General features: G+C 54.8%; 1 protein-coding gene across 9 annotated transcripts in view; it reads right to left on the reverse strand.

Moving 5' to 3' along the window:
- Nucleotides 1-25,014, reverse strand: part of Crocc (ciliary rootlet coiled-coil, rootletin) — a 42,718-nt gene that overhangs the window by 17,594 nt on the left and 110 nt on the right. For 3 of the 9 annotated variants that reach the window (XM_021262871.2, XM_021262872.2, XM_087215706.1), the window contains exons 1-19: nt 19,907-24,974; nt 19,183-19,324; nt 18,334-18,488; nt 13,512-13,697; nt 13,202-13,419; nt 12,950-13,115; nt 12,101-12,207; nt 9,540-9,776; nt 9,052-9,148; nt 8,508-8,591; nt 7,993-8,226; nt 7,241-7,440; nt 4,809-4,991; nt 3,902-4,046; nt 3,279-3,425; nt 2,734-2,964; nt 1,814-2,007; nt 1,407-1,534; nt 171-340 (exon numbers count right to left, since the gene is read on the reverse strand). In XM_021262871.2, coding sequence (XP_021118530.2) covers nt 171-340; nt 1,407-1,534; nt 1,814-2,007; nt 2,734-2,964; nt 3,279-3,425; nt 3,902-4,046; nt 4,809-4,991; nt 7,241-7,440; nt 7,993-8,226; nt 8,508-8,591; nt 9,052-9,148; nt 9,540-9,776; nt 12,101-12,207; nt 12,950-13,115; nt 13,202-13,419; nt 13,512-13,697; nt 18,334-18,488; nt 19,183-19,324; nt 19,907-19,966 — 3,084 coding nt within the window. In that variant the 5' untranslated portion in view covers nt 19,967-24,974. Of the gene's footprint in view, nt 1-170; nt 341-1,406; nt 1,535-1,813; nt 2,008-2,733; nt 2,965-3,278; nt 3,426-3,901; nt 4,047-4,808; nt 4,992-7,240; nt 7,441-7,992; nt 8,227-8,507; nt 8,592-9,051; nt 9,149-9,539; nt 9,777-12,100; nt 12,208-12,949; nt 13,116-13,201; nt 13,420-13,511; nt 13,698-15,012; nt 15,232-15,341; nt 18,305-18,333; nt 18,489-19,182; nt 19,325-19,906; nt 24,975-25,014 lie in introns of those variants that run through there. The other 6 variants (XM_004850374.3, XM_021262874.2, XM_021262875.2 and 3 more) reach the window with 6 other exon arrangements.

Here is a 25,014-nt window from a genome sequence, read left to right on the forward strand (position 1 = left end):
GGGATTACAGGTGTGCATCATCATGCCAGGCAAATTTGTAGGTTTGACAAGGATGCTCTTGTCGCATGGATCCTCCCTGCTACCCTCACCGCCTGCACAGCAGAGATGGAAGGTAGTCACAGAGCAGACAGTGGCTCAGAGCCCGCACTGTCCCCACCCCCTGCCCAAACCTTCTCTCGCTGGAGTCGTTGCAGGTCCTCTTCGTGGGCTGCCCGCTGCTCCCGCAGAGAGGCCTGGGCCTCCCGCTCAGCCTGCGCCAGCTTCTGGGCCATGAGCTCCTTGTCCAGAGCTATTTTCTCCTCTGTAGTTGTCATCTGCCGCCGCAGGGCTGCCAGCTCCCCTGTACAGAGGGCCAGGGTCAGATAGCGCTAGATCAAAACCTCCCTGGGGCCCATGGGTACCTGGGAGAGGGGAGAGGACTCAGCTAACATCTGGGCTGTTGCTTTGGAGAAATGGCTCACCCTCTCTGGGCTCCCATTTTCCCATCCGCTGCATGGCCTAATGGCTTTGTCCCTCTCTCTGCCCATCAAAAATAGCATCAAGGGGTAAAATGATTGATGAGAAGAGCCGCACAGATGGGAAGGGTGCCAAAAATACAGCAAACCCCACTACTGACTCAAGCACCTGAGTCATAGTAAACTCCACAGGCACAGCTTCGTTTCATCTTCACAACTGGCCTGGTGAGCTTCTTCTCTCCTCATCTACAGAGGATGAGCTGGAGGCTCAGAGGTGGGCATCTTCTCAACACTGCCCAGCTTCACATAATACTGCCCCTTTAGTGATGGTCACCATGAACAAACTTGGCTGGGCGTCAACTGTCAGCACTCACGGAGGTGACAATGGCCAAGGGCCAGCCCACCATGGACCAGCTAAACAGCATTCCCTGTGGAGGGAGCCAGCATCCCCTTCCTGCTGTCTGGGTCGGGTAGACAAGGTCAGGAAAATGAATTTCAGTGACCCAAGTCAGTGCTCAGTGACGACTGATGAGCCAGAAGAACCTCAGGTGCAGAGAGTGGCTGGGGAACACGTGGGCAGGTTGGGCAGGGACTGGGGGGCCCGAGAGTGGTGGGAAAAACAGCTAAAGGCTCTGTGGGAAACTTGGAGCTCTCCCACTGTCCCCATGCCACTGTTAACCATGTCAGGCACCGTGCCCAGGCCTTCACCTGTTCCTCCAACCTCAGCCTGGCAACAGGCCTAGGAAGCTGCATTCCTACCTCTAACATCAGGGGAGGACTCTGCAGCCCCCAGAGAGAAGGGGCTTGTTCCATCACGACTCAGGACCAGAACCTGGGTGAGCCAGACTCCCAGGCCAGTGGTTCACACCTCTATGAGACTGAGACCCCAGAACCCAAGAGGCTGCAGTTTTGGGCAGAAGGCTGGTGTCCCCTGGTCCCCACCCCACGTACCGGCCAGGGTCTCCTTGGCCAGCAGCAGGGCCTGTCCATCAGCTTCCAGCTGCTCTCGGCGGGCCTCGAGCTGAGCCAGCTGCCTTCGCACCTCAAACAGGCTGCTCTCCAGGGCCTCCTTCTCCAAGCTGTGGCACACACAGTCCCTGAAGCCCTGGGACTCAGCCTTTCCAGCCCCAAGAAACAGTGGCTATAAGGGCGTAGCAAGCCACAGGCCTGGTGCCAGCCTACCTGCCAGCTGGGAGCAGGCTCCCTGGGGAAGGCTGAGCCCTAGCTGGCTATGTTGGCAAGCTGGGCTCCTAAGTAACTGCCCCTGTGAGCCAATGTTAAGGCAAGGCTGGTCATGATGTGGCTCCACACATACCTCCCCGCCGACCAGTGGGGCCAGGCAGAACCTGAGGCCTTACCGCAGGCGTGTGGCCTCCTCTGACAGGGTCCGGCCTTCACGCTCCGCCGCCGCTAGCTGCACAACCAGACTGGCCCGCTCCTTGGCCAGCGCCTCTTTCTCCCGGGCTGCTCGCTCCAGTGCCTCCACCTGCTGTTGCGACTCCCGCTGGGCCTGCTCCAGCTCCTGCTCCCGCCCGCTCAGCTGTCTCGAGAGCTGTCCCCACCCAGGGACTGTGAGCACCACTCCCAAACCTCTGGGCCTGCTCATCACACAGCACTCCAACTAGGAATCCCTTGGCCCTGGCCTGGCAGGAGGGAGGCCCGGGTCGAGCCTAGCCTCTGCCCTGCCATGCTACATTGCTGTACCAGGACAAATCACAGCCTTTCTAGACCTGCAATGCACGTGTGTACAAAATCGAGGACCCTCACTTGGCTCTGGGACTAACAGGACCTCTTTTTCACTCCAAAACTTGCAGAGATGTTGAATACATAAGACAGACCCAGGGGAGCTGCTCTGTAGGCCACAGAGTGGACACCTGTCACTGCTTCCGGCACCCCACACCCCAATCTGCAATACCCCTCCAGGACCCAGGCCCTCCAGGACCAGCACTGTATAAAGGTCTCTGGATCCCTGAAGCCCTTTGGCGCCTTCCAGCCGTGCTCTCCCAAGTCTGATTCCAATTCTAAAAGTCTTCACCTAATATCATATCAATGATCTGTGTGGAGAGGTGACTCAGGCATCCTATTCACCAGATTAACCTTGTGTGCCAAGAACTCTCAATCCCAAGTTACATAGGGGCTGACTGAGGCATGGGGAGTGCGGTGACATGTTAAAGGTCCTCAGCTAGCAGAAGTGGGACTGGATCTAAACCCAGAAGCAAGCTCCTGGGCCCCTCCCCACTCACTCTTGCCCCCTGCTTCTGCATGCGGCTCAGCCCACCTGAGCCAGCTGCTCCTGCAGCCAGCTGCGTTCATCACGCAGCATGAGAAGCTGCTGCTCCAGTGCAACCCGGGCCTGTTCAGCTGAGTGCAGGGAGCCCTCCAGGCCCTGCTGCTCCACTTCCTGTTCCAGCCGAAGCTGCTCCAGCCGCTGCTGCTCCTCCAGAGCCGAGGAGGCTTCATGCTCCGCCTGCCGCTGCCTCCCCAGCAAGGTGGCCTTCTCCTCCTCCAGCTGCAGGGCACAGGTGGGCAAGGACGGTGAGCAAGGTTCCCCCAAGGACTAGGGTTGCCTCCCCAATCTTCCTACTGTCCAAACCAGCCAGGTGGGTGGACACTGGGCAGGGGGAGAATGGAGGAGGCCAGAGCTTCCTTCTCTGACACACTAGAAGACAGACAGACAGATGGACAGAGCCAGAGACAGGGAAGAGGTTGCGCCGAGACCAGGACAGACAGGCACAGGGTGTGGGTTCTGGGAGGTCTCAGTGAAGTCCCTTTGGTAGAAGGGACAAGTGGAGGGGACAGGTGGGCCCACTGTGCACAACATACCTGGGCGATGAGGTGATTCAGCCCCAGCTTGTCCTGGGCAAGGCTCTCGTTGAGGGCACTCAGCTTGGACAAGGAGTCCCGAAGAGAGGCCTCTTCGGCCCTCAGCTTGGTCATGGACAGCTCAAGCTCCACTCGGCCGGCCTCTGCCTGCAGGCAGTGAGAGGTGGGTTGAGAAGAAGCAAGAAGAGGCCCCAGGCAATGGACCTCAGAGACGGGAGGGAAGCACATACGCCCCAAGAGGCCACTGAGAGGAAGCCACAGTCAGCAGCGCTGTGCAAGGGAGAAAGGTCAAAAGTCAGGGCTCAGGCCAAAGGTGAAGGGCCTAGGTCAGAGGAGTCCCCCGAGTGGGGTCCAGATGTGGCATTGCCAGGCCCAGGCTCAGGCAGCAGGGAGTGAGACAGGGGACCCCGCTGGGGACCCTCTAGGCAGTAGTCCCAACACCCACAGACCCAGGACCTGGAGAGGTCACAGTTAGAGGTCAGCCTGTGTCCAGAGGGCGGGGCCAGCCTGTGACCAAGCTTTGATGTCAGCCTGAAAGGCGGATCCATCTGTACCAGAGAGGGACAGTTTGGGGCCCAGGGTCAGACGTAGGTCTGTGATTGTGTGGCAAACAGGGGACCCACCTTGGTTAGCACCTCAGCCACCTCGGCCTTCTCAGCCTGCAGCACATCCCGCTGCAGGCAGGCACAACCCAGTGCCTCCCGCACCTCCACCAGCTCCTTCGCCAGCCCCGAGCGCTTCAATTCTAGCTGCTCCAGCTGTCTGTGGCTGTGGCACAAAGGTGCTTTGTGTTACATCTCTGCCCTGAGCCTCTTACAACCAGCAGGAAGCTGGGCTGGGGCCAGGCTTAGGGGGTGAGAGCTATACCCACAGGGCAACCAAACTCACTGCCTCTTAGCTCAGTGACTCTAGGCATCAGTTTTCATACCTCCAAAATGGGTGACACCCACCCTGTGAAGCAGTTGAAGGACATGTGTTCCTAATATACAGAAAGTATGTAAGGTGGCACCTGACACATCTCCCCAGGGGTCTTCAGACACAAGAATAATATCTACTACTGCAATGTACTAACCATCATCATCTCAATATATTAGGTCTCAGAGATGTAATGGCAGAGGTTCAAATCCTGGCTCTTGATCTCTCTGCCTCAGTTTCACCCTCCATAAAAAGGAGATAATACCTTCTACATCACAGTTATCACAGGGGCTAAAAGAGAGAATCTAAGTGCTTAACATGTACAATCACTGTCACTTTAAACTTTAAAAAAAATGCACCGTTAATATTAATATTTGATTTTAATTGCTCATATCATCCTAACTCTCTCTCCTACCAGTCCTCTGATCCCAGATAAGTGACCACAGCTCCCTGAGTCTCGATCTCCCAAAGTGAGGCTGGTGAGAATACCCCGCCAGTGGGCACCTCCAGGTAGGAGGAGGCCAGGACACAGCACATGGTCCCCACCTCCCAGAGACAGTTGGGAGGCCTGAGGTGCCTGCGAAGGCCCTGGCGGGGAGATGAGGAACCACCCACCTGCGCTCCAGCTCCCTGCGGGCCCGGGCGCCATCCTGCACCATGTCCTCCTGCTCTTCCTCCAGCCGGTCCCGCTGCCGCTGCAGCTCCTCCTGGGCAGCTTGCAGCTTCTCCAGCTCCTGCCGTAGCTCCTCGGCCTGCTGCTGGGCCACCTGCAGGCTCTGGGCCAGGCTGCCCTTCTCCCTGCAGGACAAGGGGCAAGAGCAGAGGGCACTGCTGAGCTACTCTCAGCTAGGCTGCCACCTGAGCAGGAAGCCTTTCCTGATGCTGCCTAGGGCAGACTCATCCCACCTATGCCTCCCAGCAGAAGGAACCTGGCTTTCCTTCTCCCACCCACCCACGTGGAGGTCCAGTGTGATGGGGGGAGGTGCTGGCATTACCTATAGGTACCCCACCAGGTGAAGAAGCCAGAGCTAGGCTCCTGGGGCACAAGGGCAATTTTGCTGCCAGTTCTGCTAGGCCACATGGCTAGGAAATGCCCCCATGGCTCAGGCTCAGGCCTCAAAAGTCTCTGGCTCAGGCCTACAGCTGCCTCCCTCTTCACTCCAAGTGGCAACTCCTAAATATACTAGATATCAAGGCTGCCAGTGAGTGGGAAACACTTGTGCCATGCTATTAAATAAAAATAGCATAATACAAAATGAGGTGCTTGCGGTGAACACAACTACTTAAAGCCCATCTTGCCAGGCCTTGTGGTGTATGTCTATAGTCCCAGCACTCAGGAGCCTGAACTTGAAGGACTGCAGATTCAAGTCCAACATGGGCAACTTATCAACTTAGCAAGGCCCTGTCTCAAAATTAAAAAAAAAAGAAAGAAAATTTAGCTGGGTGTGGTGGCGTGTGCCTGTACTGCCAGCACTTGGGAAGCTGAGGCAGGAGAATCACAGTGAGTTCAAGGCCAGCCTGAACTACATAGCAAGATCCTATCTCAAAAAAACAAACAACAACAATAAAAATTAAAAAGGGTTTAGAAACAGTAAATAAAAGGGGGATGTAGCTCAGTGTGAAGCCCTTGGGTACCCCCCCCAAAAAGCCCTTGGGTACCCCTCCCCCGCCAAAAAAGCCCATCTTGCCAAATGCAGGAGCATACTGCTATAGTTACAGCACTTGGGAGGCTGAGGCAGGAAGATCACTGTGAGTTGGAGCCCAGTCTAGGCTACATAGTGAGATAGTGAGTTCAAGGCTAGCCTGTACTATAGTATGACCCTGATTAAAAAACAACAATAACAACAACTCCTTCATAGGCATGGATATCATGGATTTACTATCAAATGAACCTGAATTCCAATTCCCACCCTAGCCCCTGCAGCCACACCTGCTGTGTGAGCCTGGCCAGCCCCTCAAGTGCAATATGCCAACAGCTCCAAACTGCAGGAGTCTGACAGAAAGACAGCAGAGAAGATACAGGCGAAGTACTTGGCAGTCTGCCAAACAGTAGGTGTCCATTTGTATACCCAGTGCTACCTGGCTCCCAGAAAACACAATGGGAAGCACAACCAGAGCCCAAACAGGGGCTAGGATGGGCAAGTAAGGCTGTGAGGGGATCCTGCCTTTTGATTTCTCTTCCATTTTTCAAACTTTTTGTTGAACATTTCTATTTGGGAAGGGGGAAAAAGAAAATCAACAAAAATTTTTTGAAATCTCAGGTATCACAGAAGTGGATAATAATTTAATGTCTTAAAAATCTCCAGGAAGAGGGCAAGGGATTTAGTTCAGTGGTTCTGCCACCTGCCTCGAAAGTGAAAGGTCCTGAGTTCGATCCCCAGTACCCCCCAAAAAAATCTCCAGGAAGCCAGGCTTGGTGGTGTATGCCTCTAATCCCAGCACTCCGGGAGGCTGAGGCAGGAGGATCACAAACTGGAGTTCAGCCTGGGCAACATAGTGACTTAGTGAGAGCCTGTCTTAAAATAAAAAAATAGAGCTGGGAATTTAGCTCAGTGGCACCACATCTGCCTTGCAAGCGCAAGGTCCTGAGTTCGATCCCCAGTACTAAATAAATAAATGGGCTTGGAGTGTAGCTTGGTGCAAATTCTCTGGGCTCAATCCCCAGTCTCAGTAATAATAATAATAATAGCACCTAGGAATACAGTTCAGTGGTCAAAGGACTGCCTGGGATGCTTGAGCCCCTGCATTCAATTTTCAGCACCACCAAAACAAAACAAAATAAAACAGAACAAAACAAAACAAAACCACCTCTCTAGAAGCAGTCTGTCAACAGAATTCCAGGGCGATGGAGCTGTTCTGTAGCCTGCAGTTGACTGTTGGAACATTTGGCATGTGGCCAATGCTACTAAGGAATGAAGTGTTTACTTTTACAATTTTAAGCAATTGAAATTTTAGTAGACACACGTGGCCAGTGGTGACCTATTTCAGGCTGGCCTTGGGCCCAGACACTGATGTACTGTCCTCCCCACCTCTGACCTCTCAGGCACCTGCTTAGGAGCTCATTGGCACTGCGAAGTCGCTGGGCCTCACGCTGGGCATCCTCGTGGGCTTGGGCGGCTCCCTCCGATTTGAGGCGCAGGCTCTGCAGCTGCTCCTCCAGGGCACACCGCTCACTCTCGCTGTCACTGAGCTGCTTCCGCAGGGTGCCGAGCAGTTCCTGGCTCGCCTCGTAGCGACCACGCATGTCCTGGGGCATGGGGGTCACTGAGTCTGGGGAGCCCACCTACTTTCTGCTGGTCCCAGAGAAGTACATCGCTCTACACTCCAGCTGGACCCAGCCCGGCCTGAGTCAAGAAGGGATTCCACTAGCCTTCTCTGTACCCGCGCCACATTTTTGACCTCTCACCTCCCTCGAGTCCCAGAAGCACACGCTTTCCTCTCCAAAGTTCTGATTCCACCCGCAAGGCCTCAGGCTCCTCCCTCTCAAAGCCTGGTTCCCCTCAGACTCCTCCCTCCTACTCTTCCTCTAGTTCCCCTGTTCCTGCATCCTAGGCTCTCATTCCTCCTCCCAGACCTTTCCACAGGGTCCTGCCTGTGTAACGGGGAGCTCACCTCCTTTTCTACCACAATTCTAGCTCCACCCCCCAGCCACACAAACACCTCCTACTTAGGGCTGATTCTTACCCAGAACTCTCAGTCAGCATCTTGGGCCTTGCCTCCCTCAGCTGCCAAGTCCAGGACCTGGTCCCTGCCCCCAGAACCCTGGCTTTGAGCCGCAGATGCTCAGGTCACTGCCCACCTGGACCTGTAGCTGGCGCTTGTGCAGGGCAGAGTGGATGAGGGCAAGCGTGGAGGAGTCTGAGCAGGCTGGGGATGGGCCTCGGCGGGGAGAACGGCCACGGCCGGGGGAGGAGCGGCGCGGTGGGGATGGTGTCCGCGGGCCTGACAGCCCCCGCAGGCTGCCATCGGAGGCATCGGCCGTGCGCTCAGAGCCGCTGAGTTGGACGCCACTCTCAGGATCGGACAGGACGGCCTGGGGAGGTGGGGAGGTAGGAAGGGGGTTAGTGGGGCAGAGGATGCTTCACCAAAGCTCCTTTCCCGAGAGCTACCTTGGGCGACCACCTCCACTAGCACACAGCCCTCAGCCCTCAGTGTTTCTCACAGAAAGCCTGCACAGTGCTGAGCCTCCCCTCTGAGATACTGGGGAGCCATCTGGGCTTTAACTGCCCCAGCCAGATGCCCAGGCTCCCCACCCACTTGAAGTTCACCCCAACCCTCTGGGGGGCTCAGGGGAGGCCAGGGCTGCATGCACACCTGTGCCAGGTCCCTCAGGGTCTGCTGCAGCCCCTCTCTGTCATCGGTCTCCAGGGCCACCTGCTCCTGTAGCCGCAGAGACTCCTAGAGTGAGACAGAAAAGATGGTCAGGGACTACACCCAAGCATGAGGCCATGCCTTGTCCCTCCCTGGCCTGCCACCAGTAAGATGACTGACTGCCCAGGCCATGCCCTAGGTGAACCCAAAGCAGCCCACTGCCCTCACTGAACAGAAGAGGCCCGGAGAGGCCCAGAGTCCTGTCCCATCACAAAGACCACTGGACACCCCAGGCTGGGCCCACAGAAGGGGACCGACCCCCAGGTGACCTTCAGTAGGGAGCCAGCTGCCTGGGGATCAAGCTGCAGGGCAACTGGAGGGAAGGTGATAGAGATAAACATCCTCACATTAATCCTACACACACTGTGAAGGTGACCGTCTGAGTGGGACACCCGGGTGGCCCAAGCAGCCCAGCCCTAAGCCTATGTCCATGGTCTGAGCAGTCCCCTGACCCTGGCCCTCTACATCCCCGGCAGCAGAGTCTCACCAGGGCCTCCAGCTTCTCTGCCAGGGCCTTGCTGAACCGATCCTTCTCCAGGTTCTGGCTCTGAAGGTGCTCCACTGCCAGGGCCAGCTCTGTCATGCTGCAGGTGGGGAGCAGCAGGGGTGAGCAGGGGACCCCCTGACTTTTCCTCAAACTCGCCAACTTCTACATCCTTCGAGTTTCCTCAAACCTAAGCCCAGACCCTAGGATCCACCTGACCAGCTGTGTTCTTTGCCCAGGTCCCTTCTCTCTGGGTGTCAGACTTCTCGTCTGTAAGATGGGAATGTGGACCTCGAGCAGTATCTCCTGGAAAAGCTGTCTGGACTGGTCCAGGAAGCAGCAGTTAGGGGCACATGATCTGTCATCAGAGGCTGAACTACCTGTGATGTACCCTGGGCAGGCCCAAACTCTGGTGAGCTGACACCACCCCTACAAGACTCTGGGTGCCCTCTGAAGGGAACCCAGCTTTGAATGGCATCCTCACCACCCACCGGGTGCTGAGGTTGGCTTTGTCCAGGTCGCTCTGTGCCTGCTGCTGGGTCAGGTCCTTCTCACGGAGCACCTGGTCCCGCAGCTGTTTCTCCAGCTGTCCCTGCAGCAGTGCCTGCTTTTCCAGAGCCGCCTCAGCCCGGCTCTCAGCCAGCTTCAGGCCAGCACTCAGCCCCAGGCTGGCCTCCTGCACAGCTCGTGATGTCCGGGTCAGCTCCCCTCCAAGCTGCAGCAGGTCCCTGGGGAGAGCACAGGAGGGGGGTGGGATAGAGGTGGCTCCCAATGGCAAATTAAAACTGCACTGGGATGCCATTTGTCACTATCAGATTGGAAAAAAACAAAACAAAAATGTCACATAATGCCCAGTATGAGTGAAGCTATGGGAAGAGGCTCTCCCGACAGCTGGTGGGAGGGTACGTGGGTACAACCACAGCAGAGGGCATTAGGAAGAGCTGGGGAAACTAAGAATACAGGGCCTTTGCCCCCAGCTCCACCCCTAAGACTACATCCTGTAGAAAAACCCCGGCAGAGGGGAGCAATCTGTGTCCAGGTGATTCATGGCAGCACAGCTCCCGTAAAAATTACTGGTGACAACCTAACCATTCATCCAAAGGGGACTGCTGCTAAATACACAATGGTCTATCTGCTCAGTGGCTCTTCAGCAGAGGAAACCACAGGGAGCTCCTCCCAGCCTGCTGTGGAGCCACCCATTAGAGTAACTAACAGGTGAAGAAACCACCTGGCAGAACTGCAAAGATGAAATTCTACCCAAAGTCAATACCAAAGATAGGGGAGTGTGTGTGTGTGTGTGTGTGTGTGTGTGTGTGTGTGTGTGAAAGAGAGAGAGCAACTACAGGGGTCAAAAGAACATGTTAAAGGACACCACAGGGACACAGCCAGAAAAATCCAGATTATGAAAATCTCTAAGAAAAACTAGCCCAGGGCCAGGGATTTAGCTCAGTGGTTCGGCGCCTGCCTCACAAGCACAAAGTCCCAAGTTTGATCCCCAGTACCAAAAAACCTCCCCAAAAAACCAAAAAACAAACAAAAAAACTAGCCCAGATTCCCCCAACAAATAAGTTAATGCTGGATGTGGTGGTGGTCGCCTATAATCCCAGCACTTGGGAGCCTGATGCAGGAGGATTACCATGAGTTCGAGACCAGCCTGAACTACATTGTGAGACCCTGTCTCAAAAAAAGCTAAAAGGTTTAAAGGTCTAAGAAAAGGGCCGGGGATTTAGCTCAGTGGTTCCGGCACCTGCCGCGAAAGCACAAGGTCTCGAGTTTGATCCCTGGTACCAAAAAACAAACAAACAAACAAACAAACAAACAATAAATGTCTAAGAAAAGGCGAGAGAGAAAGGAAAAGGAGAAGCAAAGAAAGAAAGAAATCACATTTGTGAATGTCTATGGCTCCTGAATCAAATTATAAAGACAAAATGTGAAGCAACCTGTGACATCTAAGAGTCAAATGGAAAAAACGGACACTATCATGATATTAAGAAAAGACTATTAATTTTTTTAAAACTGTGTGTCTACGTGTGTGGTACTGGGATTGAATTCAGGGCCTTTACTCTGAGCTACATCACCAACCCTTTTTAATTTTTTTGTGAGACAGAGTCTCAGTCACTAACTTGTCCAGGCTGAGCACAAACTTGCAATCTTCCTGCCTCAGCCTCCCAGACTGCCAGGAGTACAGGCATGTATGATCACACTTAGCTTAAAAATTTCTTATGTAAAAAGGAAACACATTGCTCTCTTGCCCCCAGGTGTTCCCAGCATGTTGACAAGATGACTGTCCCCACTATCCACAGAAGCCTCTGCTCAGAGACCAGGCAGGACCAGGCTCCCTGTTGAGGACTCTCCTTCCCCCTTCACTTGCTCCTACTCCAACCCCACTGTTTCCCTTTTTCCCACCCCCAGGGCTTTGCTCCTGCTGCTTCCTCTGCCTGCAGTGCCCCCAGCTCTGCCAGTTATGATCCTACCCATCCCTCAGGCTCTGTACAAACCCCACCTCCTCCCTAATGTGTTTTCTGACCTCTCGACCTTCCTCCCTTCCATCCTTCTGAGTCTCCACGATGCCTCCTCTGTCTCTCTGTCCTGGCACTGACCAGTCATTTCCTCAATACAGAATTGGCGGGTGGGACGGGGCTGTGGGAGGTCCTGTCTTTTCACCATTAGAGACTGTGAAGTCCTTGATAACAGAACTTAATATTCTAGTAAATTAAAAGGAGGAGCTTCAAATTCCAATTCGTCTACTTCCTGACTGCTGCATGACCTCTCTGAGGCTCAGTATGCTCATCTGTAAAATGGGGAGTGTCACAGTTCCCACGTCACAGGCACACTGTGACTATCTGATGTAATAAATGCACAAAGAGCCCAGCTCCAGGTGAACCCCAGTAGTTCCATGACTCCGTGGTGCTAGTGCAGCACTCCATGCTGCCTCTGCACCTCCACAGGGACTGGCACACAGTAGGTGTGCCAAGGTGGACTTGGAGACGAGGTTGCTGTCACCAGCTGTAGCAGGGTCTCTGTGAGCCACCCCTGGCTGGCCGGGCCTCACCTCTCTGTGTACAGCTTCGCCTCGCTGACCAGCCGCCGGAGCCCCACAACTTGTCTCCAGAGGAGCAGCAAGCGGCTGTGCTCGCTGCTGAAGTAGGCATTGAAGGACTGGAGGAAAGAGGTGACCGGTGAGGGGCTGGGGGACCCCAGGCAGCTTCTCTACCAGGCCCCTATCTCTGACCATCACAGAGGGAGCTTCTTGCAGTCCCTCATGCACCCCAGCCTTCTGCTCCTCTTGCCCAGGGTGCTGGGTTTCAGAGCCTCTGCTGGCTGAGAGAGATGAAGCGGACAGGCAGGGTGCTGGGGTCCTACATTTGCATCCCAGCTGCCAAGGAACCACTGTGGACAGGCTGCTTATCCCCCTCTTTATTTATTTTTTCCCCCTGTTTAAATGATGACAGTGAGGGCTGGGGTATGGCTCAGGGCAGAGCACTCGCCTACCATGGGCAAGGCCCTAGGTTTGATTCCCAGCACCAAAATTTTTTTTAAATTGCAAATAAATGAGGATAGGTCCAGGGATTTAGCTCAGTGGTTCCACTGCCTGCCTCACAAGTGCAAGGTCCTGAGTTCGATCCCTGGTACCGAAAAAAATAAAAAAAATAAATAAATGAGGATAGTGATAGCATCTACCATCTGCTGCTTATACGAGAGCTATGAGAAAATGTGCACATGGCACATGTGAATGAGGCCCACTTGCTCAATGATGACCCAGCTCCTGCTAAGTAAGTGCTCACCAGGCTGATGCTCCTGGTCCCTCTCCAGTCTTGAGTCCTCACCCTGGCCCAAGGGCCCCCCATCAGGCTGGCCTGCACACGCCCATGCAACCCCTCATCGGGCTGGCCACCAGCACCTCTTCCTCATGCCTCCACGCCGCCTCCCGCTGCTCCAGCTCCTGGCAGCTGCGTGTCCAGTCGCTGGTCACCTTTCGTATGTCCTCACTCAGAGCCTTGTTGGCTGAGCCTGCCTGGTCCAGCTGTTCTCTCAGCATGGCATTCACCTGGGCCAGGCTGGCGCTTCTGGGCAGGAAGATGGGGCCAATGAGCACCCATGCCGTCAAGGGGGCCGTCCCATCAGCCCTGTGCCCTCCTGGCCACACCCTTACCTCTGCTGTTCCTCCTCCAGGCGGAGGAGGGCACTCTCCAGGTCTTGGCTGTGCTCCATGTCCTGGGCAGGAAGGGGAACCTGAGGGCTGGCAGGCAGAGCTGAGGGTCTGTCTTGCCTCACCCTGGCACCCACCTTCAGCCGCTGCCGTTCCAGCTCCGTGGACCGCTCCAGCAGCTGCTGCTCCAGCTCTGAGCACTTGGTCTTGTATTGGAGAATCTGGGGATGGGAGAGGAGGGGCAGTAGCTGTCAGCCCAAGGGGCAGGAGACAAAGTCAAGTGAGGGCAGGCATGGGGAGTGGGGAGCCTGACCTTGGCCTGCAGCCTCTGCACTAGCTGGGCCTGCCGCTGCTGGCCCTCCTGGTAGGCCTGCAGCTTTCGCCGGTAGGAGGCCTGCTCCTCCTGAAGCTGCCTCCGCAGCTCCACACTCTGCCGAACCAGCCCCCTGGGCTCCTGAGTCTCCAGCTCCCCAGACTCCAGTTGCATCGCCTGCTCCAGCTGCAAGGAAGGACCCTGGATGAGTCAGGCACAGGCCTCTGCAGGGGGTACCAGACTGGGCCAGACCCACAATGCCATGCAGGCTGAGAGCCTGGCACAAGGAGGAACAGGCACTTGTGGGCAAGGCCAGGAGGGGGTCCTGCAGGCATGCATGGGCATGCAAACAGGGATGCATGGGCATATACTGAGTATGCATGGACACAGACACACAAGCCCACGCCACCTGCAGGCAAAACAGAGATGCACGTAGGTAAACTGTAAAGGTCAGTGCACCATGCACCTCTCCTCCAGAATACTTAGCGTCCTTGTAGTTCATGATGGTTAGATTTGTTGCCACATCTCCCTGCCCCTCCCCCCTCCCCAAGGTGAGCTCTGGAAAGCTTGGAGTTTTGTTCCCCGTTGTTTCTTTTTCTTTTTTTTGGTACTGAGGATCAAGGATTGAACTCAGGAGGATCAAACTCAGGACCGGTGCCACTGAGATAAATCCCCAACCCCCCACTGTGTCTTTTTTTTTTCAGTACTGGGTATTGAACCCTGGGCCTTTACACAAACCTACATCTCCAGCCCTTTTTATTTTCTATTTCTTATTTTGAGACAAGATCTCACTAAATTGCCCAGGCTAGGCTTGAATTTGCAATCCTCCTGCCTCACCATCCCAGAGTGCTGGGATTACAGACATGTGCCACTGTGCCTAGCTTCCCGTTATATTTTAGTACCTAAATAGTGGCCATGGAATGGCATGGTTAGCCTTCAGTAAATATTTGACACCATAAATTAATGACACAAGTACATGTGAATCCATTCAAAATAGAGGCATCAATATACATATGCAGACCTGAGCTTATAGCTGTGCACACAGGCATTTCCGTGTCCCCAGGGTGACAGAAATGAGCATGTCCACCATATATGCAGCATGGAAATTTGTAACGTCATGCTACACAGCTCTCTTTTCATGCCCCGTCACCCCCTCTTCTCCCTCACCTCTGCCACTGCCCCCTCCCAGGCAGCACATGCCCACTCCATCCCCAGGCCCTTATGAGTGCACACTGGACTCTTGCCAGGCTCTGGCTGCCTCCAATAGCCATGGAACCCTCTCAATCTTTAGGTGTCTGCTGGTCCCAGAGGCCTTCAGCCTCCTTCAGCTGTTAGGAGGAAGGAGGTGGGGAAGGAGGCAGAGGATATGTGGGACTCAGCAGGGTGGTAAGCACACACAACCAGGGCTGGGGACAATCTCCTCTCCTGCTGGGCCATCCCCGGAGGCCATTCGCCACCCTGGGGGCCTATTACATCCTGGGGTGGGCACTCACATATGTACACGGGCCCACACTGGTCACAGGAACCAACAGCAGGGACGGCTTCTCTCACCCACACCTGGGTCAGCGGCAGGGACTGGCCATGGCCATGTGAGGCTTCACCATGAGCTGGGAGAGACCGAGCTGCGGCTGCTGAGGGAAGTGGCAGGTGGGGTCCTGTCTGGGCAAATCTTGAGGTGGAGTCCACCCAAGTCGGAAGGGGCCAGTGTCCACCTTCATGCCTGGTGGAGGTCATGAGAGGCGTGTGTGTCATGCATCATGCGAGTACACCTCACTGGGAGTGAGTGGGGCACACCACGGGGAAAATTCAGTGTCTGGGTCTCATATCCACCTTGGTGAAGTGTCATCTCTGGCTGTGGGTCTACGATGTGGTGCAGGCACTGCGTCCCCCTGTGTGTCCCAAGCCGTGAGCTCCTGTGTGTCAGGGACACGTGGCCACCACTGTGAGTGGCCAGTCTGGGGAGCCTGGTGTGTGGCAGTGACTTCTTCTTACACGGAGGCATCCCTCTGTGGCTGATGGTGCCAGTGAGATGGAAGACAGTGGGTGATGTTGCCTGCCTTACAGGTACACGGTGGCAGTGTGACTGTTCATCCAGGTGGCTCTTCTGTCCCCTGTTTGACTGAGCAGTGTCTAGCTATGGGTGTGGATTATGCTGTGCACACTCAGAATCAGAGTGTGGCACCGTAGGCACCTGTCTGTCTACATAGTTTCTGACTATGCTGTTTACACTCTGCACATGTATGCAACCCTGGGTGGTTGGCCTCTGATATGGAGGGTCAGTGCTCACAGCCAGAGCTATGCCCCTCCCAGCCACACCTCACCCCTCTCCACAAACTTTGCCCCTCAAGAAACAGCCTTTTGTTGAACTTCCCTTACAAAGGGAAGGAGGCTGCCATGGAGCTGGAGATGAAATGCTTACCATCTCCCCTGGCAACCGGGCCCTCATTCCATTCACTGGCTGCCATTTCATTCACTTGTCCAGGTTGCCATGGACACTGGGGGAATACAGGGGTCTCTTCTCTGGAGCCAAGAGGCAAGGCAAAGCCACCCCTTTCTTCCTCATCCCAGCTGCCTCACCCTACACCTGCCCTTGGGGACCCCAGGGACCTCTCTGACTTCTGGAAGGTGTCGCTGGGAGCCCCCTGCCTGTTTCCCTGCAGGACAGGAAGTTAGCAGGGTATCAACCCCCACCCTTCTTCCAATCCCTCCCTATCCTGAGGGGGCAGGGGGTTTGAAGGATTAAAACAACTTTTTTTTTTTCGTACTGGAGATTGAACTGGGCTCCTTGCACTTGCAAGGCAGAATAACTTTGCTTGGGCCAGGGATTTAGCTCCACGGTTCCACCACCTGCCTCACCTGCCTTGCAAGCGCAAGGTCCCAAGTTCAATCCCTGGTACCAAAAATAATAATAATAATAATAACTTTCCTGACTGCCTTCAACCCAGGAAAACCCCGACTCAGACTGCCACAAAACAGGTATGGTCACAGGAACAGGCTTGGCTATTTGCCGGCATAGGGACAGGAGAGCAGCAGGGAGAGAGACAGTGTCACATGGTGCACAGCACAGGGCCAAGGGTCTCATCTCAGCTCCTCCACTGACCATACCTATCATGCCCCCTACCCAGGCCTCAGTTTCCCCATCTGCAATAAGGTGATGTTCTCTGTGGACTCCCCCCTCCAGAGACCTGCAAGGTCATTCTTGTCCAGTCCCTGCCTCCAGGTTGGGCCTTACTCAGACATCTCACAAGAGGACATTTGGGACCCCAGGCTGCCCCTGCATGTCATTCAGCACATGATGGAACTTTCTAGACAAATGAAGCTCCCAGCTGCAGCTGCAGCCCCAGCAGCTATGTCCCAGCACAGAAGAGATTGGTCATCTGCCACCTTTCTTCCCTTCCTCTGCCAACCAGGGCAGTGCTAGCTTCACTGTAGCTCAGGAGTTGGCACTTAAAAGACAGTCTCTGGGGTGGGGGCGCAGAATGCCAGAGGCCAAAAGCAGAAAGGCCCAAACCAGGAGGAGACTGGCTCAAGGCCTGTCACCACTGACAATGCAGGACTCGGGCCAGACTGCCCGACACACCTCCTAAAGACCCTGGGAAAAAAGAGCTCTGACCTGTCCCAAGCTAGGGGCCACCTTGGACTCTCTACCCTCAGCAAGTCCCAACAAGCCAGGGGCTTGTCCGGGTGGACCGCTACTGGGACACAGCTTACCCACAGCCCTGCAGACATGCACACCCCTCCCAACACACTATGTAGACAGACCTCTGCACAGGCAGCCCAGCTGGGGGTCTGGGCCAACCCTGTCCTGCCACCAACACATAGGGGACCCTGGGGCTGCCCCTGCCCCACTGGGTCCCTTCTGGCTTTTCAGGGCCCAGCTGCCCCCTGGGGCCTCTAGCCCAGTTGGTTCTTTTCATACCCAAACAAAACCAATCCAGAGCCCCAGATTGGGAGCTGGGAGACCTAGGTTCTTGTCTTAACTGGCTGTGTGACTCCAAGCATGGTGCTTTCCCTCTCCGAGCCTCCATTTTCTCTTGTATTAAATGGACATTATAATAGTCCCAATCTTGGTGTGTAAAATTTAAAGTACCCACCACATTCCTTCATAGTAGCTACTCAATAAACGGTTCACAGTAGGCAATCAATAAATGGTAGCTACTATTACATTATTAACTGCTATAACCACCAACTGCACACACGCACTGCACACCGTACTCCATCCCCTATGCAGCAGCTCTCATCAACTTTCAGCCACCATTGGTTCCCCAGGGTCACCGCCCATGAGCCTGGCCTTCCAAGGCAGACAGTGCACTGGAAGCATTCTGCTCCCCTGGCACCCACCTACCTCCCAACCCCAGCCCTGGGGTCCCCACCAGCCTGCAGCCCTGGTCCCTGGGGCACAAGTCCTGTCTGGATGAGCAGACAGGCTCAGGGTCCACTTCCTTCCCAGCCCAGCCTCACCCCATTCAGAGTGACACAGGTCTTGGCCCAGCCTGCACCAGCCCAACCAGCACCCCACCATGGCTGTGACCCCAAAGCCCATGGGAATGGGAGCCCAAGGAGAGGTCCAAAGCCTTGGAGGCAGCAAGAGCCTCTAGGGACCTTGTTCTCTGTTCCAACCCAGGCACTTACCTGGGTACCACACTGATCAGACAGCAGCCCCTCAACTGCTGCCTCCACTGTAGAACCCGGCTTGCAGAGTGCCTCGATGGCCTCTAGGCCACTCGAGTCAACAGAGCCGCCATCTGATCCCAGCCTGCCCAAGGTGGGGCCTGATCTGGATGTCTCCCCCCAGCCCAGCCCCCAGCCCGGGAGCACCCACCCTCTCGCTAACTGCATTGTACTTAATGGCGAGCTCATCGCGCTCTGCGCGGCTCTGGGCCAGCAGGTCCTCCACACGGGACAGCTCCTGCTGCAGCAGCTGGTTCTCTTCCTGCAGTGACAGCAGCGATGCCATCTCCAGGGCCTTCGGAGGGCCTGGCAAGGGAAGAACAGTGGGCACATGGTTGGCTTCTGCCTGGGTCCAGCAGGGGACCCTTACCCACAGCCACCCCACTCATCCCTCAGGGTGGGAGGAGAATCAGGTCCCTCCAGGAAGTGACTTGGTCTAGGAGTCCAGGGAGCATTTCTGCCCAGGGCCTCAAGGCCTGTGTTCGTGTTCCTTCCTTCTCTGAGTACTATTCTCTATGCCTGAGTCCTACTCATCTGTAAAATGGGTAGAACGGTAACCAGACCTTGCTGGAAAGAAGGCAGGCAACTCCTACAGCCAGGGTTCAAGACAGTGTAGGTCAGGTTGAAAGGAGGAAGAGGAGAAAGGCTGAATCAGACTTCCTGCCTGTGCTCTGCCAAAGCCTGGTCTGAGCTGAACTGCTCTTCGCCTGTAATCTCAGGTTCAGCCAGCTCACACCTTCCACAAGAGGGAATGTGGCCACCTGGTGTTCAAGTCTTTGCCGCAGGCAGTGCAACTCAACCCTTCAAACTAAATCTCACAGGCAATAAATAAGTCTGGGCAGATCACACCTCCCTGCCTCCTTCTCCTGTGAAGAGGGTCTCCCATCACAGGCTGTGCCTGTCTCAGGAGTATTCAAGAAATGGATGCTGCAATTTCTATCTTATGACTGGGGCAAAGGGGTGAGAAGAGGGGAAACGTGGATGGTGGAAGGGGTGGCACCTGGGCTCCCAGGCTGGGAGAAGTTTCGGGTGACAATCTCCCTGATCTGGGCGGGCAGGCTGCCGAGTCCAGAGCCCCGGGCTGGGTCCTGCACGAGTAGACCTTTCTCCTGGCCTGGCCCAAGGAGGCTGCTCTCCAGGGTCTATGGGGAAAGAGAGAGGGGGTCTTCAGGGACTAGGGGCCCTGGACTCCCCGGCCTGGGAGGAGACAGGCAAGTCCTGTGGCCCAAGGTGTGGTACCATGAGGCCCTCAGGATGGCCCCAGATGGGGCACAGCCTGGGAGTTAGAACTGCAAAGAGCCCCATGGGAGGAGAATTTCATGTGCCCCCTGCCCCAGGAGAGAAGGCCTCCTGGGGCCAGAAAGGAGAACTGAACCCCAAGGCCAATTCACAAACCCCAAAGAGGGAACCACAGAGTGCTGATGGCTCTAATCCAGCTCCAACTCTAGGTAAGTAAGGATCCTGCTGAGCCAGAAGTCACCCAAACCCTAAAATCAAGGAGGAAGGGCCTCCTCTCCCCTCAGCAGGGCACTGGATGGAATAAGGGAGCCATAGCAGATGAGCCCTGGGTGACCCCCCAGCCTAGACTTGCTGGGATCTGCAAGCTGGGGCCCCTGTGCACTCCCACCCATCACTTCTCTCCGGGAAAGATGCACCCACCTCTCATCGCACCTACTAGGCCTCCTCCCCTCCCCTGAGCAGGGTGCGCGCAGCCTCAGGCCCACCTGAATAACCGTCTCCAGTCCCAGCTGGGCCTCCAGCGATCCCGCCAGCCCCAGGTTCATGGGGGGAGTGGCTGTGGGCACTCCTCGGCCCCCTTCTTCAGGGCCCCAAGACTGGCCCAGCCCGAATGCCCCAAGGCCAGGCTGCAGTGCTGAGCACCCCGCAGATTAAGCTTAAATCCGGCGGTGCCCCACGTGACCACACTGTGGGCGGAACAGGGACCAAGGGCTGAGCTGGGTGAGGGTGGGAGAGAGGAGGGGAGGGGGCAGAGGTGGAGGAGAAAGAAAACGGATGGATAGAAAAGAAGGGGGCAGGACCTGAAGGTAAGGACCCTCCACTCTCCACCCTTCCCAGGCTGCTGGGTCCTAGAGTTCTCCAAGTGCAGGGGGTGGGGTCAGCAGCCAGAGGCGGGAAAGGCCAGAGTCCCAAGCCCAAAGAAGCCTCTCAGCTGACCCAGAACGGGCTCACATGGCTGCTACAGGGCTCTGGGATGGCCTCCCTGCAACAGGTGCTGGGCAAAGGACACAGGCCAGCAACTGAGTCCCCTCCCCCACTGGCTGTTGCCCTTTTGGGTCTTTGCCTCTCCAGCCTCAGGGTCCTCACGTGTAAGGTGGGGATAATACTAGTCCTTACCTCAGGGAGTCACCTGGGATTAAACAAAATACTGTCTGTGCATGGACAGCGCGTGACAGTGCCAAATTCACAAAGTGAACCCATGGCCTCAGGGTGCCCTTGGCTCCAGCTCCAAAGCTGCCCCCCAAGGGTCCTATTGAGCTCTGTGGACCTCAGGAAATAGTGTCTAAACCCTATGTGCATGTGCTCTGCTCCAACACCTGCAGCTTCCAGCCAATTCTCCCAAAACAGATTGAATTCCTCATGGGAATTGATGCTACAGTGACAGCATCTGCCGTGGTTGAAATGTGGCTCATCCCTCCCAAAGCTCATATTGAAACTGGGTCCCCCATGCACAGTTGAGAAGTGGGGATGAGGTTAGGAGAGGATTAGGTTAGGGGGGATTGGATTAGGAGAGGTTAATGCCTTTATCAGGGTAGTGGGTGAGTAGGCTGCTGGTAAGTGAGCCCAGCCCTTCTCTCTCCTGCAGAGCCTGGTCGCCTTCTGCTTCCCTCTATGGTGACACAACACAAGTCCTTGCCAGATGGGGCACCCAGTGTTGGACTTCCAGCCTTCAGAAGGGTAAACTCCTTTCCTTTATAAATTACCCAGTCTCGGGTATTCTGCTATAGCATCAAACATGTACTAAGAAAGCCAGGCATGGTGGGACACACATGTAATCCAAGCACTCTGGAAGTCTGAGGTAGAAGGATGGCAAGTTCAAGCCCAGCCTGGACAATTTTGCAATTTAGCGAGACTCTTTCTCAAAATAAAATTTTTTTAAAGGGCTAAGAGCGCATCTGATCAGCTTGGCTGCAATCTTAGCTATGCCTCTTCATTGGCTCTATGACTCTCCACCAGTGACTTCATTTCTCTGAGCCTCAATTTCCTCATCTTTAAAATGGGATAATTGGTGCATGATAGAAACATGAGACTTAAATAAGATGCTCTACTGTCCATTGTGTGCCTGGATATAGTATGGCATAAGCTGCGATGGGTTCACCAAAACACATTTCCAGTTCCTTTCAGGAACATGGCTAGAGGCTTGCAGTGGGATATGGCCGTGTGACCAAGTTCTGGCCAAGGGAGTTAAATCAGAAAGAAGGTATGTCCCTGCAGACCCAGCAGGAATCGTTTCTGTCCTTCCTCACCCACCAACTCCAAGGCCTCAGGGAGACTAGAACCACAAGATGGATGGGGTCTGGGTCCCTGGGTCACCCCATGGAACCCACCTGCTAAACACCCAAGGCACTTCCTGAATGCAAAACAGCCTTCTCTTGTGTTAAGCCCCTGGGGTTTCAGGGTTCAGTTACCACAGCAGCTTATGTTACCTAATTACTACATGCAGTTAAACAGGGACAAGTGTTGGTTATTATTGTTATCATCATTACTATTCATATGTAGCTGGTTCTTCCCAGTACCCAGTCTAGAACTTTGAGCCTAGTTCTATACTTTTAGAGTATTCAGTGATACAAACTGGCCACTGCGGCATGGTGCCATGGGTTCACCACCACTGTTCCAGACCCCCAGGAATCATTCAGTGAGTAGTAAATACAGAGGGGATAACCCTTGCACTCACTCCCTTGGCCCTCCAGCCTGCCAGGCCTCTTGCCAGAGCCATCCCCAAAGCCCCTCAATGATCACCCATGAGTTGCAAATATACCAGTTGTTCTTAACACTTACCCCTTCTCTAGTCTCAGTTTACAACAAAAATATTGGCCCAACCATGAGTTGGCCCTGTGCCTAAAATATCACTTCTGTGCCTTATCTGTTTTAGCTTTCTTGGCAGCCCCAGAATGTAAAGCTGTTTCACCCACTTTACAGATGGCAACACTAAGGCTCAGTGAAGTTGAATAATTTGCTCAAACTCATCACCCATGAAGAGCTGAAGCTATAGCTGAGACCCAGGTCTGACTGCTTTCAAAGTTTAAATAGTAACACCATTGACTACCATTATGTAGTGCTTACTGTATGCCAAGCACCACTCCAGCTCTCTGATTGGGATTTTTTTTTCCTTTTTGTGGTACTGGGGGTTGAACCAAGGCCCTCCACACTGAGCTACATCCTCAGTCCTTTTTTCACTTTTTATTTTGAGTCAGGGTCTTGCTAAGTCACAAAGTTGCCCAGGCTGGGCTTGAACTTGGGATTCTCCTGCTCAGCCTCCCATAGCGCTGGGATACAGGTCTATATAACCACGAGCAGCTTCTGATGTGTATTATATAAGCTATCATCATCCCTTGCTTGGACTCCTGAGATGGCTCCTCATGAGGTCTCCTGCTTCCCTTCTTGTCCCTGCACTCCATTTTATTTTCACATAGCAGAAATCATTCCCTTCTCTGCTCAAAGCCCCCATTGGCTCCTGTCACACCTGAAATGAAGTCCACGGTCCTGCCACAGCCCACAAGGCCTGCCTGTCCCCTTCACTTATCCCATTCTAGCCTTCTTGACCTTCTTGATTCCTCAGATACACTAGGCACTTCTGCTGCGGGACCTCTGCACCTGCCATATTCTCTGCCTAGGATGCTCTTCCTCCTTCCTTTGCGGAGCAGACTCTTGCTGGTCAGCCAGATCTTGGCTCAAAAGTGCCATCTTAGAGAGCTAACCCTGACCTCCCAGTCAAAGTGGTCTTGGCCTGCGGTCACTCTGTAGGTTATCTGACTTCTCCAAGGGCAGTGACCAAGTCGGCTCTATTCATTGCTACTGCCACAGTGCCCAGGGAGCAAAGCTCCATGAATAGCTGTTAAATGAATGAATCAAAACTGCTAAAAGGGCTGGGGATACAGCTCAGTGGTAGAGCATTTGCATAGTATGCACAAGGCCCTGAGTTTGAGCCCTAGCAAAAAAAATAATAATAATTGCTAAAGGAGAAGTAATACAGACTAAGCATCCATAAACTAAAAATTCAAAATCTGAAATGCTCTAAAATCCAAAACTTTTTTTCCAGTACTGTGAATTGAACTCAGGACCTTGTGCTTGCCAGGCAGGTGTGGTGCTGCCCTCAAATCCAAAACTTTTTGAGCACCCTGATGCCACAAGTAGCTCACACTTGACCTCACTTGACAGGTCACAGTCCAAACACAGGCATACTAAAAATACTGTATAAAATTGCCTTCAGGCTATGGGTATAAACTGTATATAGAACACAAAAGGATTGTGTTTTGACTTGAGTCCTATCCTGGAGTTGTTATGATATGCAAACAATCTAAAAATCAGGGAAAAATCCAAGATGTGAAATATGTGCATTTTAGAGAAGGGAAAGGAAAGGAAACAGTTCACTTGGCTTTGACTGGAGCCAGTGGAGCAAGACTGACCATGGAAGGTGACCCACAGTGTGGAGTCACAGAAGGACCCAGTGAACACAGATCCAGCACCCACTTCATCCCAGGAGTTCAGGTTAAAAAGCCAGGCAGTAGCTGGGTATGGTGACACACCCTGTAATCCCAGCACTCAGGAGGCTGAGGCAGGAGGTCAATACGAGTTCGAGGCAGCCTGGGATACATAGTGAATTCAAGGTCATTGAGACCCTGTCTCAAACAAAATAAAACAAAACAAAGCTAGGCAGTGTGCGACAAGTGACACTGGGCGGAGGGGGGTGCCTACCTTCCGAAGGCTTGAGAGAAAGACCAGGGAGAGGAGGGCTAAGTGAGGAAAATATGTGGGTGAGAACCCTCAAAATCCAGGTCTTCTTACGTCTTTCCCAAACCGGCGCCTGAAGGGCGCCTCCCCTGCCCTAGCGTTTGCAGGGCTCCGGCCACGGAGTTATCCATCAGCAAGGAAAACAGGAAATCTCAGGTGTAAACACAGATGCCCCCCGCAAGGCCCCTTCCCCAGCGAGTGACTGGATCCTTCAGACACATCTGGTCCCCTTGGGGGCTGGGGAGATTTGGTCACAGAGGGGCAGACCTCTGCCCCACCATAGCCCTCAGACTCAGGTTTGCGCGACAGTCACTGAGTAGCTCGTTCAAAATGCCAGCTCCAGAGCGCTGACGGCCACGAGGGGCCTCAGGCCCCACTGCAAGGAACCCACGGGCCGAGGTCCAGATGCCTGGCCATCTTGGACCTCTCAGTGCCCGATCTGGGCCTCAGTTTTCTCGACCATACAATGGAGACACTGTGGACTCTGCTGGGCTTGTAACGATGAAGTGGCCTCGCACGCGAGGAGGGCAGGACCGGGGCGCACTCGCCGGAGGCCACAGAGCGCGGGCTGCACCCGTCGTGACCGCCGGGCAGGGCCTCTCCCGGCAGGCGGGGGGCGCTGGTGGGGCCCTGAAGGCTTCGACAACCGGACAGGCCCCGGCCCCTGCAGCCAGGTCGACCCGCGAGAATCCGGGCGCGAAGCGGGGCGGCGGGCGACGCAGTACATCTGCAAGGCCCTGGGCTCATTCTGCTCCCGCCGGGCCTGGACAGTGGCCCGGATAGCACCCGGCGCCCTCAGGCCCCAAGACGCGGACCGGGCTCCAGCCCGCCCCCTGGCGCCACCCAGCACCGCGCGCAGCCG

The sequence above is a fragment of the Heterocephalus glaber genome, unplaced genomic scaffold (assembly GCF_053883595.1).
Source record: "Heterocephalus glaber isolate CG9 unplaced genomic scaffold, H.glaber_assembly_v1.0 deba00001452, whole genome shotgun sequence".
NCBI classification, from domain to species: Eukaryota; Metazoa; Chordata; class Mammalia; order Rodentia; family Bathyergidae; genus Heterocephalus; species Heterocephalus glaber.